At 58.0% G+C, this 17,075-nt stretch overlaps 3 protein-coding genes across 3 annotated transcripts in view; 1 reads left to right on the plus strand and 2 right to left on the minus strand.

The window, feature by feature from the left end:
• The first annotated feature begins 5,248 nt into the window (after positions 1-5,248).
• BICDL2 (BICD family like cargo adaptor 2) lies at positions 5,249-14,302 on the plus strand. The gene is made up of 10 exons (XM_032144532.2): positions 5,249-5,299; positions 6,684-6,995; positions 11,050-11,265; positions 11,388-11,504; positions 11,606-11,752; positions 12,464-12,658; positions 12,774-12,923; positions 13,377-13,507; positions 13,738-13,858; positions 13,933-14,302. Exons 2-10 carry the CDS (start codon positions 6,714-6,716, stop codon positions 14,098-14,100), a joined length of 1,527 nt encoding a protein of 508 aa, XP_032000423.1. The 5' UTR covers positions 5,249-5,299; positions 6,684-6,713; the 3' UTR covers positions 14,101-14,302.
• LOC116462239 (putative uncharacterized protein FLJ46214) lies at positions 5,392-6,084 on the minus strand. The gene has a single exon (XM_032144534.2). It carries the CDS (start codon positions 6,082-6,084, stop codon positions 5,443-5,445), a length of 642 nt encoding a protein of 213 aa, XP_032000425.1. The 3' UTR covers positions 5,392-5,442.
• A 150-nt stretch (positions 14,303-14,452) lies between the features above and the next one.
• Positions 14,453-17,075, minus strand: part of THOC6 (THO complex subunit 6) — a 3,395-nt gene continuing 772 nt past the window's right edge. The window contains exons 2-13 of the mRNA XM_032144533.2: positions 16,384-16,499; positions 16,218-16,282; positions 16,040-16,143; positions 15,918-15,955; positions 15,792-15,840; positions 15,618-15,689; positions 15,424-15,526; positions 15,289-15,338; positions 15,132-15,194; positions 14,925-15,035; positions 14,705-14,839; positions 14,453-14,628 (exon numbers count right to left, since the gene is read on the minus strand). Of these exons, the coding sequence (XP_032000424.1) occupies positions 14,548-14,628; positions 14,705-14,839; positions 14,925-15,035; positions 15,132-15,194; positions 15,289-15,338; positions 15,424-15,526; positions 15,618-15,689; positions 15,792-15,840; positions 15,918-15,955; positions 16,040-16,143; positions 16,218-16,282; positions 16,384-16,499 (987 nt within the window). The 3' untranslated portion in view covers positions 14,453-14,547. The remainder of the gene's footprint in view (positions 14,629-14,704; positions 14,840-14,924; positions 15,036-15,131; positions 15,195-15,288; positions 15,339-15,423; positions 15,527-15,617; positions 15,690-15,791; positions 15,841-15,917; positions 15,956-16,039; positions 16,144-16,217; positions 16,283-16,383; positions 16,500-17,075) is intronic.

Raw genomic sequence — 17,075 nt, forward strand, 5'->3', positions numbered from 1 at the left:
GCCACTGTGGCCTGCTAATTTTTGTATTTGTTTGTAGAAACGGGATTTTGTCATGTTGCCCAGGCTGGTCTCAAACTTCTGGCCTCAAGTTATCCGCCCGCCTCAGCCTCCCAAAGTGTTGGGATTACAGGTGTGAGCCACCGTGCTCAGCCAAAGCTGATTTTTTTTTTTTTTTTTCTGAGACACAGTCTTGTTCTGTCACCCAGGCTGGAGTGCAGTGGCACATTCTCGGCACACTGCAACCTCTATCTCCCAGGTTCAAGCGATTCTCGTGACTCAGCCTCCCGAGTAGCTGGGATTACAGGCATTTGCCACCACGCCCAGCTAATTTTTTTGTATTTTTAGTTGAGAGGGCGTTTCACCATCTTGGCCAGGCTGGTCTTGAACTCCTGACCCCATGATCCGCCTGCCTCCTTGGCCTCCCAAAGTGCTGGGATTACAGGCGTGAGCCACCATGCCTGCCCTGATTTTTTTTTTTTTTTTTTAATAAGTGGGAGAAAACACTTGGAAACATAAGCATACATCAAAAAAACGAGTTGCAGAACAATGAATTCAGTGTGAAATATTTTATATAAAGGTTTTAAATGCTCCAAACAATACTACCTACTGTTCATGGACTTAGCATACGTCATAAAACCCTGGAGGCACCTGGGTCTGGACCCAAGTTATTTCTACCAGGCTGCTTCTGGGGAAGGGCAAGAGGAGAGTGGGGTTCTGCTGGCCTCTGGATGCCCAGCATAGACTCCCAAGTCATTGTGAGATCTGAGAAGGCTTCCCCAGGGACGAGACCCCTCCTCAACTCCCAGCCAAGACTCAGAACCCCCCAGGGCTCAGCGGGTGGATGGAAAGGCGGGGAGGACATTCCATACTAAGCATCCGGGAAGCTGGCTCGTTTGGGCTGGAGAGCAGGTGAGGCTGGGTGATCATCCTTCCCTTCTTTTTTTTTTTGAAATGGAGTCTTGCTCTGTCACTCAGGCTGGAGTGCAGTGGTGCGATCTCAGCTCACTTCAACCTCTGCTGCCCGGGTTCAACTGATTCTCCTGCCTCAGCTTCTCGAGTAGCTGTGATTACAGACACGTGCCACCACGCCTGGCTAATTTTTGTATTTTGTTTTGTTTTGTTTTTTGTTTTTGTTTTTGTTTTGCGATGGAGTCTCTCTCTGTCTCCCAGGCTGGAGTGCAATGGCGCGGTCTTGGCTCACTGCAACCTCCGTCTCCCGGGTTCAAGCGATTCTCATGCCTTAGCCTCCTGAGTAGCTGGGACTACAGGCGCCCGCCACCACACGTGGCTAATTTTTTGTATTTTTAGTGGAGACGGGGTTTCACCATGTTAGCCATGATGGTGTCAATCTCCTGACCTCGTGATCCACCTGCCTCGGTCTCCCAAAGTGCTGGGATTACAGGCGTGAGCCACTGCGCCCGGCCAGTTTTTGTGTTTTTAGTAGAGATGGGGTTTCAGCATCTTGTCTAGGCTGGTCTTGAACTCCTGACCTCATGATCCACCCACCTCGGCCTCCCAAAGTGCTGGGATTACAGGCATGAACCACCGTGCCCGGCCGATCCCTCCCTTCTTAGCCAGACATGTCCCAGCCTCCCCGGGCCTTCCCTGAGGTCACTCTGTCCCTCCTATTCATCTTTCTCCTGGAATCGGCAGGGAGCCTGGGGGTGAGGGGAGGGCTGAGGGCCCCTGCGCGCTGGGTGGCCAGGACTCTTAGGCCCAACAGGGAGATGCAGGCCAGGACTCCTGGGTCTGGAGGAGACTGAGGACCAGATTCAAATGTTCAAAGTCAGGCACACTGGCTCATGCCTCAGATCCCAGCACTTTGGGAGGCCAAGGCAAGAGGATTGCTTGAGGCCAGAAGTCGAGACCAGCCTAGGCAACATAGCAAGACCACATCTCTACAAAAAATAAAAAAGTTAGCAGGGCATGATGGCATCTGCCTGTAGTCCCAGTGACTCAGGAGGTTGAAGCAGGAGGCTCGCTTGAGCCCAAGAGTTCGAGGCTGCTGTAAGCTATGATCGTGCCACTGTACTTCAACCTGGGTGACAGAGTGAGACCCTATCTCTGAAAAAAACAAAAACAACACAAATTTCCCAAGAGTGACTGAGGCTGAGAGCTAGGCAAGCTGGGATGAAGGCTCTGCTATGTACCCACAGACAAATGACTTAGCCTCTCTGAGCTGGGCTCCTCACCTGTGAATGGCGTGACCTCACAGGGTTGCTCTGAGGATGAAATACACTGTGACATGCAGGTGAGTCATCTCTGGTGGCCATGCGGAGATCACCAGCAAGGACTAAGTGCTGGCACTTCACACTCATTTAATCCTCACACCTGGCCAGGCACGGTGGCTCATGCCTGTAATCCCAGCACTCTGGGAGGCTGAGGCGGGCAGATCACCTGAGGTCAGTTGAAGACCATCCTGGCCAACACAGTGAAACCCTGTCTCTACTAAAAATACAAAAATTAGCCGGGTGTGGTGGCGCACGCCTGTAATCCCAGCTACTTACGAGGCTGAGACGGGAGAATCGCTTGAACCCGGGAGGCAGAGGTTGCAGTGAGGCGAGATCTCACCACTGCACTCCAGCCTGGGGGACAGAGCGAGACTCCGTCTCAAAAAAAATCCTCACATCCCTATAAGCTAGGAACTATCATCCCCATTTTACAGATGGGGAAACTGAGGGCTGCAGAGTTTAATTAGCTGAAGGGCACAGGCACACACATCACATCTGGTATGTGGCCAACTGGATCCTGGACCGAAGCCATGTGATGCCAGCACCCATGGGCCAAACACTTTGCTGTACTGTTTTATTGGTTCATTTCTGGTTTATAGGTCTACGCTCCCTCCCATGGCCCAGGTGGACTGTGAACCTTCTGGGAGTAGGGCTGTAATCACTTCATCCCGGGATGAGCTCAGCCTGGCAGGAGGCGCTCAAGATGTGCTAAGTGTGGGTGTGAGTGGGGCCCAGGGTGACTGGCATTTGGAGGGGACACTGAGTTTATATTTCCAGAGAGTCACATAGCAGCACCCAGGGGAGGATGGGATGTCTTCAGCCCTCCAGTGGCTACCAGGCTGCTCCCTCAGGTGCTGTGGGAGAAAGTGGCAGGCTTGCTGGGCAATGTGGCTCTAAGACAGATCTCTGGCTCCCCACTCTCTGCTGGCAGAAAACCCTGTCCCAGCCCCAGGACCCAGGAGTCCCAGTTCCTAAGTCACCCCTCCAAGGAGTCCTTGCTCCCCTTTTCCCACAAGCCAGGAGTCCCAGCCCCCACCCTCCTCCTATTTTTCTAGAACCCAAGCAAGTAGCCCCCAGACCCCCAAGACTCAGGAGTCCTGACCCCCAGCCAGAGGTGCACAGACCCAGCTGACACCGGCCAGCCAGAGCTGATGTGCACAGCCCCTTCTACCTCTGCACTCCGTGACGCCAGGTGAGTAGCTGGAAGTCAGCCGAGGAGCGTGTATTGCATCATGGAAATTGGCAAATGCAACGAGCGAGGGCTTTTGTTTTAACCAGGGAGCCTGTTGTTAAACGCTTACCAGCAAATCGCTGTTCCCAGCCTTTCATCTGTCCTGCTCTCCAGGCCAGGAGCCCCTGTCACGAGGCGCAGGGAGCCTTGGAGTCTGGAGATAAATCGTGACAAGACACAAGGCCATGGATGGGGCATCACTGCTGGCCAAGCCACCCTGGGTCCCCAGCCCCAGACCTTCCCATCTCCACACCAAGGCCCCTGTCCCAGACAAGAGCATGGTCCCTAGCTCTGCATAACTCAGGAACTGAGAACCCCAGGTGTGGAGCCACACGGACGTGGGTATGGCTCTGGGCAAGTCACTTTCACTACCTGGGCTACAGTGTCCTTGTCTGCGGGATGGGAATCAGTAAAGAGCATGACCCTAAAGCCACACTTGTGCTGTTCACCTTCAAGTTCTGACCAGGGGACCCCAAACAAGGTGGAGGACCCCCCACCCCAGCCCCTGAGCCTCAGCTTCCTCATCTGTAAGATGGGGATGACAGCAGTTCCTCCTCATCAGGTCATCATGAAAGTCAACAAGTTGAGCCGGGGAGGTGGCTCACTCTGTCATCCCAGCACTTTGGGAGGCCGAGGCGGGCGGATCACGAGGTCAGGAGATCGAGACCACGGTGAAACCATGTCTCTACTAAAAATACAAAAAAATTAGCCGGGCGTGGTGGCGGGCGCCTGTAGTCCCAGCTACTCAGAGAGGCTGAGGCAGGAGAATAGCGTGAACCCGGGAGGCGGAGCTTGCAGTGAGCTGAGATCGCGCCACTGCACTCCAGCCTGGGCGACAGAGCGAGACTCCGTCTCAAAAAAAAAAGAGTTTACTTGGCCAGAAGCAGAGGCTCATGCCTGTAATCCCAGCACTTTGGGAGGCTGAAGCAGGAGGATTGCTTGAATCCAGAAGTTTGAGACCAGCCTGGGCAACATGGTGAAACCCCACGCCTACAAAAAGTACAAAAATTAGCTGGGCATGGTGGCATGTACCTGTAGTCCCAGCTACTGGGGCGGCTGTGGTGGGAGGATCCCTTGAGCCTGGGAGGACGAGGCTGCAGTGATGGCGCCACTGCACTCCAGCGTGGGTGACAGAGCAAGATCCCATCTCTAAAAAATAAAAAAGAGTTTACGTGGCCGGGCGCGGAGGCTCACGCTTGTAATCCCAGCACTTTGGGAGGCCAAGGCGGGCGGATCACGAGGTCAGGAGATCGAGACCACGGTGAAACCCCGTCTCTACTAAAAAATACAAAAAATTAGCCGGGCGTGGTGGCGGGCGCCTGTAGTCCCAGCTACTCGGAGAGGCTGAGGCAGGAGAATGGCGTGAACTCGGGAGGCGGAGCTTGCAGTGAGCCGAGATCGCGCCACTGCACTCCAGCCTGGGTGAGAGACCGAGACTCCATCTCCAAAAAAAAAAAAAAAAAAAAAGAGTTTACTTAGCAGAATGCTTGAGATGTCAGATTCGGTGTTGTTGTCATTGCTAATAATTTCCTACCCTACAGGGTAAGGCAGTCGTGACGGGAAAGGAGCGGCGGCTACCTCAATGTAGGATCTGCACACAGTAGATGCTCAGTTAACTGGCCGGGCCATTTGCAACCACAGCAGGATGGGTCAGTGCCCCCCACCCAACTGGAAGCGACTCTCCCTCGACCCCGCCCGGCCATTCAGGCAGCCAGGGAGCGCCCCGGCCCCTCCCGCGGACACGCCCCTTCACCTGTGTCGGCCGCACACCTGGAGCCGCCTCCGGAAGAGGGGACCGGAGACCGCGGGGACCTCGGAGGGAGCCCGGCGGCTTCGGGTGAGAGCCTGGGGGACGCCGAGGGCCGGGCCCCTCGAGCCTGGGGAGGGACTGGTCAGGCCGCGTCGGCGGAGAAGGTGGGGCAGCCGGGGCGGGGGCAGGGGAACCGGGATCGCCGGGGAACCGGGGGCGTCGGCAGGAACTCAGCCGTCGGGAGTGAGCCCAGCCGCTTCTCCGGGCTTCTGACGCCTGGGGCTGGGGGTCGGGGGACTGGAGGCCCCAACACCTGGGCAGCTAGGTGCGGAAGGGGACGGGGAGAGGTCTCCAGGTCCGGGTCTCTCGTGTGGAGGGGGGCGGGGGAGCGGGGCCCGCGAGGACCAAGTCAGGGAGATCCCCGGGAACGGCCTGGGGGCGGCTGGGCTGGGACCACCGTGACATTCATGTCCTGCCAGCAGGGCTGCACATGGACACCGGGCGAGAGGAGGAGGGAGAGCACGGGTGTGTGTGCCTCGTGGGTGGTGACCCCCTGGAGGGCTGGGGCTGGTAAAGCTGTTGTGTCGGGCCCTCTGACCCGAGCCTCTGAACCCCAGCCCCTGAGCAGCCCTAGGGGAGCCCAGGGCTCTCGTCCCCAGGGGCGGGCCGGGAAGTAAACAGAAACTCCGAGCTGCGCTGCAGCCGGGCGGCCGGCACAACCTGTTACCTCGCCCTGTCCTGGGCCCCACGCCAGGGCCCTGCGAAACTGGGGGGCTGAGGGTCAGGGCTCCTGAGTCCGGAGGGGTGGGGTCATGAATGCCTGAGTCCCGTGGAAAATGGGGACTGGGGTGGGAATCCTTGGTGGGGGACATTGGAGGTGGGGACCTCTGAGTCTGGAGGGTGGAGTCAAAGCACCTGCTCAGGAGGTAACAGGAGAATGACGGAGAGAGACCTGGGAAGTCAGGGGCTGGGATCTGGGCTTCTGGTAGGGGAAGGAGCTGGATTCCTGGGGGCGAAGATACCTCAGTCCCCAAGCCTTAGGGTCCTGCATTCCTGGGAGGAGAAGGGGCTGGGCTCAACTCCAACTGCTGAGTCCCTGAGAACCTGGGTTCTGGGAACTGTCTCAGATGGCAAGGGGCTACAAGCCAAACTGCTGGGTTCTGGGAAGAGAGGGGACAGACAGCGGAGGTGGCCTGTGGCCCTGGTGCACTGGAATGAGCTTTCCTGGGGACAGAGATTGTCTGGCAGAGGCTGAAGGCTGGGAGGTCATTTCCTTCTGCTTCCTGCCTCAGTTTACCCCAGGGACATTAACGGAACTGGGTAGCCAAAACACAGGTCATTAACCCTTCGTGGCCCAGGAAGCCCTGGCTGCAGGACCAGGCAGGCTGGAAGCAGGTGGAGAATTCCTGGAGGGCCAGGTGTTGGGCGGAGGGTGAGCCGCTGTCAGACTGCAGAGTAGAGTGTCCCGCAGCCACCTGTCCCCACAGATGCTGCAGGTGACATGAGCTCTCCAGATGGGCCCAGCTTCCCCTCCGGGCTGCTCTCAGGGGGCGCCTCTCCCAGCGGCGACGAGGGCTTCTTCCCCTTTGTGCTGGAGCGGCGGGACTCATTCCTGGGAGGGGGCCCAGGGCCTGAGGAGCCCGAGGACCTAGCCTTGCAGCTGCAGCAGAAGGAGAAAGACCTGCTGTTGGCCGCGGAGCTCGGCAAGATGCTTCTGGAGCAAAATGAGGAGCTGCGGCAGCAGCTGGAGACGCTGAGCGCCCAGCACTTGGAGCGTGAGGAAGTGAGCTAGCACTGGACAGGATGGGTGGGGGGGTGGGCAGGGGAGGACAGGTGGGCCTGGAGAGGACAAGGGAAGGGAATCAGGCAAGGGAAGGAGAGAGGAGCTGGGGAGGACAGCCGGGTGAGGGGTGGACTTTGGAACAGATCAGAGCTGGGCCCAGTCCCCCCGGCAGTGTTGCCCAGTGGTAAAGAACATGAACTCTGGGTGCCGGGCACAGTACCTCACACCTGTAATCCCAGCACTTTGGGAGGCCAAGGCAGGAAGATCACTACACTAGCCCAGTGTTCGAGAACAGCCTGGGCAACATAGTGAGACTCTGTCTTTACAAAAAATGAGAAAATTAGCTGGATGTGGTGGTGGCACCTGGAGGCTGAGGCAGGGGGATCACTTGAGCCCAGGAATTTTAGAGTTTGAGGCTGCAGTAAGCTATGATCCACTGCACTACAGCTTGGGCAACAGATTGAGATCCTGAAAAACAAAGTAAGGATGGAAGGAAGGAAGGAAGGAAGGAAGGAAGGAAGGAAGGAAGGAAGGAAGGGGAGAGAAAGAAAAGAAAAAAGGAAAGGAAAGGAAAGGGAAAAAGGCATGAACTCTGAGGATTAAGACCTGGATTCAGGCCAGGCATGGTGGCTCACACCTGTAATCCCAGCACTTTGGGAGGCTGAGGTGGCTGGATCACTTGAGGTCGGGAGTTCGAGACCAGCCTGCCCAACATGGTGAAACCCTGTCTCTACTAAAAATACAAAAAAAATTAGCCAGGCGTGATGGGGTGTGCCTATAGTCCCAGCTAATTGGGAGACTGAGGCAGAAGAATCACTTGAACCTGGGAGGTAGAGGTTGCTATGAGACAAAATCATGCCACTGCACTCCAGCCTGGGTGACAGAGTGAGACTGCATCTCAAAAAACAAAAACAAAAACAAAAACAAAAACTGGGTTCAGACCCTTGTCCAGCTGTGTGACCCTGGGTCAGCTGCTGGCCCTCTCTGGATCTTGTGTCCAGCTCCTCAGCAGTATAGCGGAACAGCAGGCAACAGTCATGGGTGTCCACTCCTTGCCTGGCACTGGGCTGAGTGCTTTCCATGACTCTCCATTGATTTTTGCCCAGCCCAATGAGGTAGGAACAGTTCCCTCTGCCCAGGTTCTATTTTTGGCCAAATTCTTGCTCTGGGGCTCACATCTGGTCTCCTGAACACCCTCCTTTATCTTCTGCATCGGCCCCAACCACTGCCTTGAGCCTGACCTGGGTAGCTAACCCTCTCCACCAGGCCACCTAGTGGGCATCTCAACACAAGTGGCACTTGATTCCACGCACTCGATTCCATGCCCCCATCACCTGTTGTCCCCCTCCCCGCCTTCCCAACCTTGAGGACCAGAGCCTGTGCACCTCCTTGGACTCTTTCTCTATTTTTTTTGGGGGGGGACAGGGTCTCCCTCTGTCACCCAGGCCATAGTGCAGTGGTGCAGTCATAGCTCACTGGAACCTCAACTTCACGAGCTCAAGCAATCCTCCCATCTCAGCCTCCTGAGTAGTTGGGACTACAGGCACACATGCACCACCACTCCTGGCTAATTTTTGCATTTTTTGTAGAGGCGGGGTCTCACCATGTTGCCCAGGCTGGTCTCAAACTCCTGGGCTCAACCAAACCGCCTGCCTCAGCCTCCCAAAGTGTTGGGATTACAGGTGTGAGTCAATGCGCTCAGCCAACCTTTCTTGAGTGTACAAATTCCCCCCAATATCCACAAGCCCTTTTGATTCTTCTAAACTCCAACCACCCACTTGTCGGCTCTGCAGCCTCCAAGCTGATCACAGATCACGGCCTCCATCACTCCTGCCCCAGACACTCCAGCCACCTGCTCCTGAGTCCCCAGCTTCCACTCTTTTATTATTATTATTATTTAGATGGAGTCTCACTCTGTCACCCAGGCTGGAGTGCAGTGGTGCGATCTTGGCTCACTGCAACCTCTGCTTCCTGGTTTCAAGTGATTCTCTCACCTCAGCCTCCCAAGTAGCTGGGATTACAGGTGTGCGCCACCAAGCCCAGCTAATTTTTGTATTTTTAGTAGAGATGCGGTTTCACCATATTGACCAGGCTGGTCTCGACCTCCTGACCTCAGGCGATCCACTTGCCTCAGCCTCCCAAAGTGCTGGGATTATAGGTATGAGCCACCGCTCCCAGCCCCTAGCTTCCACCTTTGAACTCTGGAGCCCATTCTCTAAGGGACAGCCCAGGATTTTCAAAAACTGCAAATCAGATCATTTCACTCCTCAACCAGAATCTCCCCCTCACACTTAGAATGAAACCGAAACCCCTCCCCAGGGCCTAAAAGTCCCAGAAAACTGGGCTCCTCCCCGACCTCATCACAGCAGCACCACCCCTTTCTCCCCTCCTCCTAGAAGGGCAGCCGAACCACCCTCTCCCCGACGATGAGGGCTCTTTTCAGTTCCTCCAAGAACTCACGCTTGTTCCCTCAGGAACTTTGCACTTGCTGTTCCTTAATGCCTAGCCTTCTTTCTGGTGGCTCTTGTCCTGCAGAAGTCAACTCAAACATGACATCCTCCTTGAAGGACCCTCCACCCCCACCCCACTCCTCACTCTCTATCATTTCCCGGGTCTCTTTACAGCCCTTACTGTCTCCCTGAAATTACCTGGCTCCGGCATGTGTCCGTGCCCTCTGGACTCTAAGCTGCTTGAAGCAGTGAACTTGGTGGTCTCACGTGCCGCTGACAGCAGACCCCAGAACAAGTGGAGCTCAGGAAATATGGGAGGATTGATAGTACTGTGGGTGGATAGACTTAGAGATATTGTGTCCAGGCCACAAGGCATCAGCAGAGCTGAGCATCAGCCAGGACAATCTGACCTTGAACCTGACAGCTTAATCCTGAAGCTGTATTGCCTCTACAGTATTCAGTTAAGAGTTCTGCTGCCTGAGTTGGCATCCCCGCTTTGTGAAGTTGTTGTGTGTCAGCTGAGCACGGTGGCTCATGCCTGTAATCCCAGCACTTTGGGAGGCGGAGGACGGTGGATCGCTTGAGGCCAGGAGTTCAGGACCAGCCTGGCCAACATGGTGAAACCCCGTCTCTACTAAGAAAACAAAAAAATGTGCCGGGCAGGGTGGCGCACGCCAGTAATCTTAGCTACTTGGGAGGCTGAGGCAGGAGAATCTCTTGAACTTGGGAGGCAGACATTGCCGTGAGCCGAGATAGTGCCACTGCACTCTAGCCTGGGCCAAAGAGTAAAGATCTGTCTCAAAAAAAAAAAAAAAAACAAATAAAAAATAAAAACAAAAATAAATGACTGTGTGTCCTTAGGCAAGGCACTTAGCAACTCTTGAGCTTCAGTTTCATCTGTAAACCCAGGACGTTAGTGATTCTCCCTCTAGTGGATGAAATGAAGCAATGCAGATAAAGCCCTAATGCAGGGTACCTGCCAGTCGCTGCAGCAGCTGTGGCAATTGTCACCTTCATCCAGGCCCATCCCCTTTTGAGGGCCTAGAGAGAGAGGGCCAGAGGTTAACCCCCGACTCATCTGCCTCCCCACGCTGGGCATCTGGGTGTGCCACGGAGTTCCCCCGCTGGTCAGACAGGTTTTTGGGCCAGGGCGGGGCTGACCAGGGTTAATTAGAGGGAACTGGCTAGGAGGAGCTGGGGAGGGGGCTGGGCAGAGTCCAGGCCTCCAGAGCCCCTGGGACACAGCAGGTGTGTGCTGCCATGGGCCGGGGCTTGAACTCTGCCAGACTCAGGCGCCAAAAACGGTGCTTGCGACCTCGGGTCCAGAAGCCCAGGCAGCAGCTGGAGGTGAGTGGTCATCAGAGATCCCCACCCCCACCCTTGCCCCGGGCCCACGCGTCCTGTCTGCCCAGACCCTTCCCTCTAAATCTCTGGGTCTTGCTCACTCTTCCTCCCTCACTCTCACTTGCTTTTGTGTCTGTCTTGGACACAAGGCCCCTTTAGGCTTTCTCCCTAGGTGTCTGTCCCTCCATCCCCATCTCTCTGTGCCTGCCCAGTCTCATCGGTGCCTCTCTGCCTCTGTCCCTCTGCCCTGGCCCCCGCAGCGGCTCCAGCAGGAGAACCATGAGCTCCGGCGAGGCCTGGCAGCCCGAGGAGCCGAGTGGGAGGCCAGGGCCGTGGAGCTGGAGGGGGACGTGGAGGCCCTGCGGGCCCAGCTTGGGGAACAGCGCTCGGAGCAGCAGGACAGTGGGCGAGAACGGGCACGGGCCCTCAGCGAGCTCAGCGAGCAGAACCTCCGGCTCAGCCAGCAGCTGGCTCAGGTGGGATGGCCCTCACCCCAGGGCCCTGGACAAGGTGGGGGAGGATGCCTGGGTCCCCAGTGGGGAGTGGGTGCATTGGGCTTGGTGCTGAGGCTCCTCTGCTTCTCTTTCCACCTCCCCAGGCCTCCCAGACTGAGCAGGAACTTCAGAGGGAACTGGACACCCTTCGGGGACAGTGCCAGGCTCAGGCACTGGCTGGGGCAGAGCTGAGGACACGGCTGGAGAGTCTGCAGGGGGAAGTGAGTGTCAGCTGGGGCTGGGGGATTATCTGAGCCAAAAAAGCCGGGCTGGGGGCTGGGAGGGGGCTGCCCCCCTCCCCAGCTCTCAGGACTTTCCCCAGAACCAGATGCTGCAGAGCCGCCGGCAGGACCTGGAGGCCCAGATCCGAGGCCTGCGTGAGGAGGTGGAGAGGGGCCAGGGCAGACTGCAGACCACCCACGAGGAGTTGCTGCTGCTGAGGCGGGAGCGGCGGGAGCACAGCCTGGAGGTGACCTGCAGGGCTGGGGGACTACAACTGCCTGGACCCTTAGCGATGGCTTCAGGGCTTTCTGGGAGATGAGGCCACAGCTGGATCACTGGGAGGTCCAGAGGCTGGCCCACAAGAGCATGGGCATTAGCCCAGGGGCAAGTGGGAGCCACGAAAGGCTGTTGAGCAGGGGAGGCATGCTCTTAGAGTGCATCAGAGCCTGGCAGCTGGAAGAGCAGGGAGGGGGCTGATGCCAGAGCTCAGGCCAGGAATGACAGCCCCTAGACCATGGCTGGGCAATGGAAATGGAGAAAAAGAAATGAAAAGAGGACTCAGGCTCTGATGTTAGACATCAGAGGAGTCTGCACTTTGGAGTCAGCTTGCCTGCCTTCGCATCCCAGTGCCCCTTCTTACTACTGTGGGACAAGCAGCCTCAGTAGCACCAATAAATGCTGCATGAAACAATTAGTGAATGAGGAGGTAGACTGGGCAGGGGAGGGGATGGGGCTCTTCGAGGTGCGAGGTGCGGCCCTGCTCTATAAGCGAGGAAACTATGTTATCTGCTGAGGGAGGTGCACGGCCCAAGGCGCCCAGCGATCCAGGAACGGGAACAGCCTGGGCCGCTGGGGTGCGAGGCCCTCCGCGGCGCCCCCGTGTGGACCTGCCGCGGTATGTCGGCGTTGGGTGCGTCCCGCTGACCGCCCGCGCTTCCGTCTGCGGGACCGTCCACAGCTGGAACGCGCACGGTCAGAGGCTGGGGAGGCGCTGAGTGCGCTGCGGAGGCTGCAGCTGCGCGTCTCCGAGCTGGAGGAGGAGTCACGCCTCCAGGACGCCGACGTGTCGGGTGCCTCGTTGCAGTCAGAACTGGCCCACAGCCTCCACGACGGCGACCAGGGCCAGGGCGCTGACGCACGCGGAGACGCCCCGGTGAGCTCGTGGGGCCCCAGCCCCCTGACCTGTGCCATCGAGAGGGTTGCAGGCTCCGCCTTTCCTCCTTTCCCCAATAGCCTCCACACCACTAACGCATTTCTTTGGCCCACAGACCACCCGGTCCCCAAAGACCCGAGAGGCATCCAGCCCCCAGCCTTCACCCCCGGAAGAGAGCTTAGAGCCCCCCAAGAAGCGAGCATCCCTCAGCCCAGCGGAGATACTGGAGGAGAAGGAGGCGGAAGTGGCCAAGCTGCAAGATGAGGTGGGGTAGAGGGCACGGTGCTGGATGCAGGGCCCCTCCAGCTGTCAGTTTCTGTCTCCCATGTCCACCTCCCAGCCTTTGCCCACTAGGCTCCCTATACCTGGATCGACCGTCATCTCAACAAACTTACTTCAAGAGCCAGCCTGTATGCCACCTCCTCCAGGAAGATTTCCTGGACAGCACCTCTCCGCTTAGTTCCACTCCCAATGCTTCTCCCTGCATCCCTCCTGCAGGGTTATACCACTCCACCTAACCCTGCCCCACCCCACCCCGCACCAGCCTGAGGGGCTCAGAAGGCTCATCTCGGAGTCTCCAGCACAGGGCCACAGCTGCCTGGGGTGTCTGTCGCAGGCAGGGGAGGGCTGGGTAGAGCCAGAGTCGGGGCTGCTGGGAGAAGCAGGGACTGGAAGGCCCATTGGCCCATCTGCCGCACGGCCCCTCCTCTGCTCACAGATCTCGCTGCAGCAGGCAGAGCTGCAGTCCCTGCGGGAAGAGCTGCAGAGGCAGAAGGAGCTGCGGGCGCAGGAAGACCCTGGGGAGGCCCTGCACAGTGCCCTCTCAGACCGGGACGAGGCCGTGAACAAGTAAGCCTCAAGCCATTGACCACCGCCCCAGCGCCCTCTGGGCCCTCCTGGGCTCCTGATTCTTCTTCTGATACGGGTTATAATGATCCCCACTCCCACCCAGGGGCCCACTGACCTCCTTGATCTCGGTGTTGGCAGCCCTCCTCCCGCCCGGGTCCAGAAGTCCCCCGCCACCCCGGCTCCCTGAGGCCCTAGCGCCGTCAAACGTGTCTTCCGCCCCTCCCGCCCAGGGCCCTGGAGCTGTCTCTGGAGCTCAACCGCGTCTCGCTAGAGCGGGACTCCCTGTCCCGGGAGCTGCTGCGCGCCATCCGCCAGAAGGTGGCGCTCACGCAGGAGCTGGAGGCCTGGCAGGTGAGGGGCGGGGCCCGTGTGCGGGGCGGGGCAGGGGGCGGGACCAGCGCTGAGCCGACCACCGCCTCCCGCAGGACGACATGCAGGTGGTGATCGGGCAGCAGCTGCGCTCACAACGCCAGAAGGAGCTTAGCGCCGCCGCGTCGTCGTCGACGCCGCGCCGAGCCGCGCCCCGCTTCTCGCTGCGCCTGGGCCCCGGGCCCGCCGGTGGCTTTCTCAGCAACCTCTTCCGAAGGACCTGACGGCTGGGCCCAGGGGGCTGCCCTTGCCCACTTAGGGGCTCACTTTCCTCTTCTGGCCAATGGAGCGACAGGGCCGATTGTCTTCCAAAAGAAGCTGATGCCCTCCCCGCCCCAGGATGCTGGGCAAGCGCTCATCGGGAGCAGGGGCTCATCCGGAGCAGGGGCCAGCTTTGTGGGGCAGGAGCCCCAGGTGGGTGGCAGGGGCAGGTGAACAGAGCTATTTTCCGAATCAATATAGGTCTATCTTTTCTAGGGCAGGGATGGGGCTGGGTATTTATGTATCAAGATCGGACAGAGTAATATATAAATCACTCCACCGATTTGGCCTCCATTCGTGGAAAGAAAGAGCATGGTAAAAAAGCCTGAAACTTTATTGTAAAAAAAAAAAAAAAAAAGAAAATGAAAAACACTCTAAAACCCTGCGCTGGCTGGGGGTGTCGTCGGAGATCAGAAGGACAGGGAGAAGGCTCGGTAACCCAGGTTGGTGAAGACATCCACCCGGCAGCTGTTGCCTGCAGCTGTCAGGACCTGGAGGAAAGAGGGGCATGACTGGCCTGCCCACACCCCTGCCTCCCAGCCGCCCCGCAGCCCCTGCTGGACCCACCTTGCACTCAGGCGCGGCCGGCTGCTGGTTGAGGCTGAGGCTGAGCAGCCCTGGGGAGGAGCCGGGCACCTGGGCCTTCAGCTCCCCGCTCAGCTGCCACTGGTTGACACAGCGGCCCTGGCCAGCTGACAGAATCTGCAGAGGACAGGGAAGGTGCTCAGGGGTCAGGACTGAAAGGAAGAGCCAGTGGGGGTGGCAGAAGTGAGACACAGGGACTCACCAGGTCCTGGTAGAAGGTGACGTGCTTCTGTGGCGCCCGGATGGGGAAGATGGTGGTGGGTGTGGAGGATCGGAGGTGCCAGAGGGTGAGGGCTGGGCCCCCTCCACAGACCTGGACAGAAAGGTGGGAGTCCCCAGCTGTGAACTACAGGCCCACAGCTGACAGGGCCCGGAGCTGCCATCCCATCCCACAGTCTACCCAGCTCACCATCCAGTCGGAATCAGTTGCCAAACATCCAATCCAGCGCCCATTGTGGGGCCTCGAGCACTCCTGGGAGGGGGAGGGGAGGAGGGAAAGAGGTGAAGACCTGGAGAATTCAAGGATTTGGGGGAGAAGAGGACAATGGCCACGGTCACACCCTCACCTCCTGCTTATAGACCTCGATCGTCTGGACCTCCTTGGCTGTGCGCAGGTCTGCGGGGAAAGAACTGTGAGTGGTGCCCCACTCGCCTCAGCCTCCTTCACTGCCATCTTGCCCTCCAACCAGCCACCTGCTTACCCCAAAGTCGAACAGCTCCATCCTCGCCACCTGACAGCACCTCTGGGCTCCTTTCCCGCAGTGCCAGGCAATGGATGTAGTCTGTGTGGCCCCGGAGGACCCTCTGCATGTGGAGGGGCGATGTCAGGAGGAGATCTAGGAAGAGTGCCTCTCCCTGACCTGGACCTGCTCTAGGGCTCCAAGACCCTGCTCACCGTGAAACTCCCAGTTTCAAGGTCCATAGTGTGCAATTGACAGTCTCCCCCAGCCAGGATGAGGGAATTCTCCTGTGGAGGAGCAGGGTGAGGCAGGAAGTCAATGTCAAATCAGGATAGGCAGAAGGTGAAGGATCAAAGTTTGGACCAAGAACAGTCACATGGGGCTCAGACCTTGGGGACCAGCAGCAAAGCATTGATCTCGGGCACTTCCAGGCTGGTCCTGGGGAAGGAAAGGCAAGGTCAGTGAGGAAGTAGCTTCACCCTGATGCATCCTCTATCCATGTGGCCCTGGCTCACCTGTATGGAGGCTGACGACGCCACAGCTCCTTACAGCCCTTCAAAAGGGAAAATACCAGGTGACCTCAAAGGCTCTCTCTGGGTCCAGGCACCCCAGCCCTTTCCCAAGCTCAACTCCTTACCTTCTTGAGCATCTCCGCCCAAAGCCAGGCCTTCACCTCCCCATCCCCAGCACTAAGCAGATGTCGATCGGTGGAAACCATGCTATAGATGGGCCCATCATGGGCTAAAGAGAAATGCAGAACTGAGTGAGCCACTTCCACCCAAAGTCTCGAAGCCAGACTCCACAGCTATACCCACCTTGGAAAGTCACCACCGGCTTCTTACTTTCCTCTTTGGCTTCTGAGCTCAAAGCAGCGGACAAGCTGCAGGGGACAGCAGAGGGGACCCAGGAGTCAGAAACAGGGACATCGGTCCCATGAGGGCCAAGTGCCAGGGCTAATGGGTGGACAGCGGCAGAGGGTACCTGAAGATGGCAATCTGCCCATAATTGTTGCCAGCCGCCAGAAACTTCCCACACGGTGAGACGCTCTGGGAGAAGATGGTCATATGGAGCCGCTGCAAGGCCTGGAACACCTCTGTCTGCAGGGAAAGACTGGATGAGGCCTGCCTGGGACGTATGAAACCTCCCATCCACAGATTCCTCCCTGCTTCCCCCAGCACCTGCCAGGCCTCCCACTGTCCTGACTTCTCAGCCTTCTTTTGAGGCGGCCCCCCCCCAAGCCAGCACCTGCCCATGCAGTCCCATGGGTGGCTCCAAGAAGACACTGAAGAAGGGGAGAGTTGAGGTGATGCCTCAGGGACCTCTGAGCAAGCACCCAGGCATCTCCTACCAGCTTCCTCAACTGTCAAATGGAGCTCACGGAAGATTCCATCACAATTAGATGAGCTAGTGTATAGACAAGAGCTTTACATGGGGATGTCAATCAGTGCTTAAGCCGGGTGTGGTGGCTCATACCTGTCATCCAGCGCTCTGGGAGGCCAGGAGTTTGAGAGCAGCCTGGGCAACATAGTGAGACTCCGTCTCAACAAAAAATTTAAAAATGTGGGGCCGGGAGCAGTGGCTCACACCTGTAATCCCAGCACTTTGGGAGGCCGAGGCAGGTGGACCACCTGAGGTCAGGAGTTCAAGACGAGCCTGACCAACATGGAGAAACC

This window comes from Hylobates moloch, unplaced genomic scaffold (assembly GCF_009828535.3).
Source record: "Hylobates moloch isolate HMO894 unplaced genomic scaffold, HMol_V3 SCAFFOLD_23, whole genome shotgun sequence".
Taxonomy (NCBI): domain Eukaryota; kingdom Metazoa; phylum Chordata; class Mammalia; order Primates; family Hylobatidae; genus Hylobates; species Hylobates moloch.

Excerpts from the sequence above, each read along its gene's own strand:
- LOC116462239 (XM_032144534.2), bottom strand. The coding sequence starts at position 6,084 with ATGTCCCCCACCAAGGATTCCCACCCCAGTCCCCATTTTCCACGGGAC.
- BICDL2 (XM_032144532.2), top strand. The coding sequence starts at position 6,714 with ATGAGCTCTCCAGATGGGCCCAGCTTCCCCTCCGGGCTGCTCTCAGGG. Across the intron at positions 12,659-12,773 it reads ACGCACGCGGAGACGCCCCG|ACCACCCGGTCCCCAAAGAC; the intron begins GTGAGCTCGTGG and ends TTTGGCCCACAG. Across the intron at positions 12,924-13,376 it reads TGGCCAAGCTGCAAGATGAG|ATCTCGCTGCAGCAGGCAGA; the intron begins GTGGGGTAGAGG and ends CTCTGCTCACAG.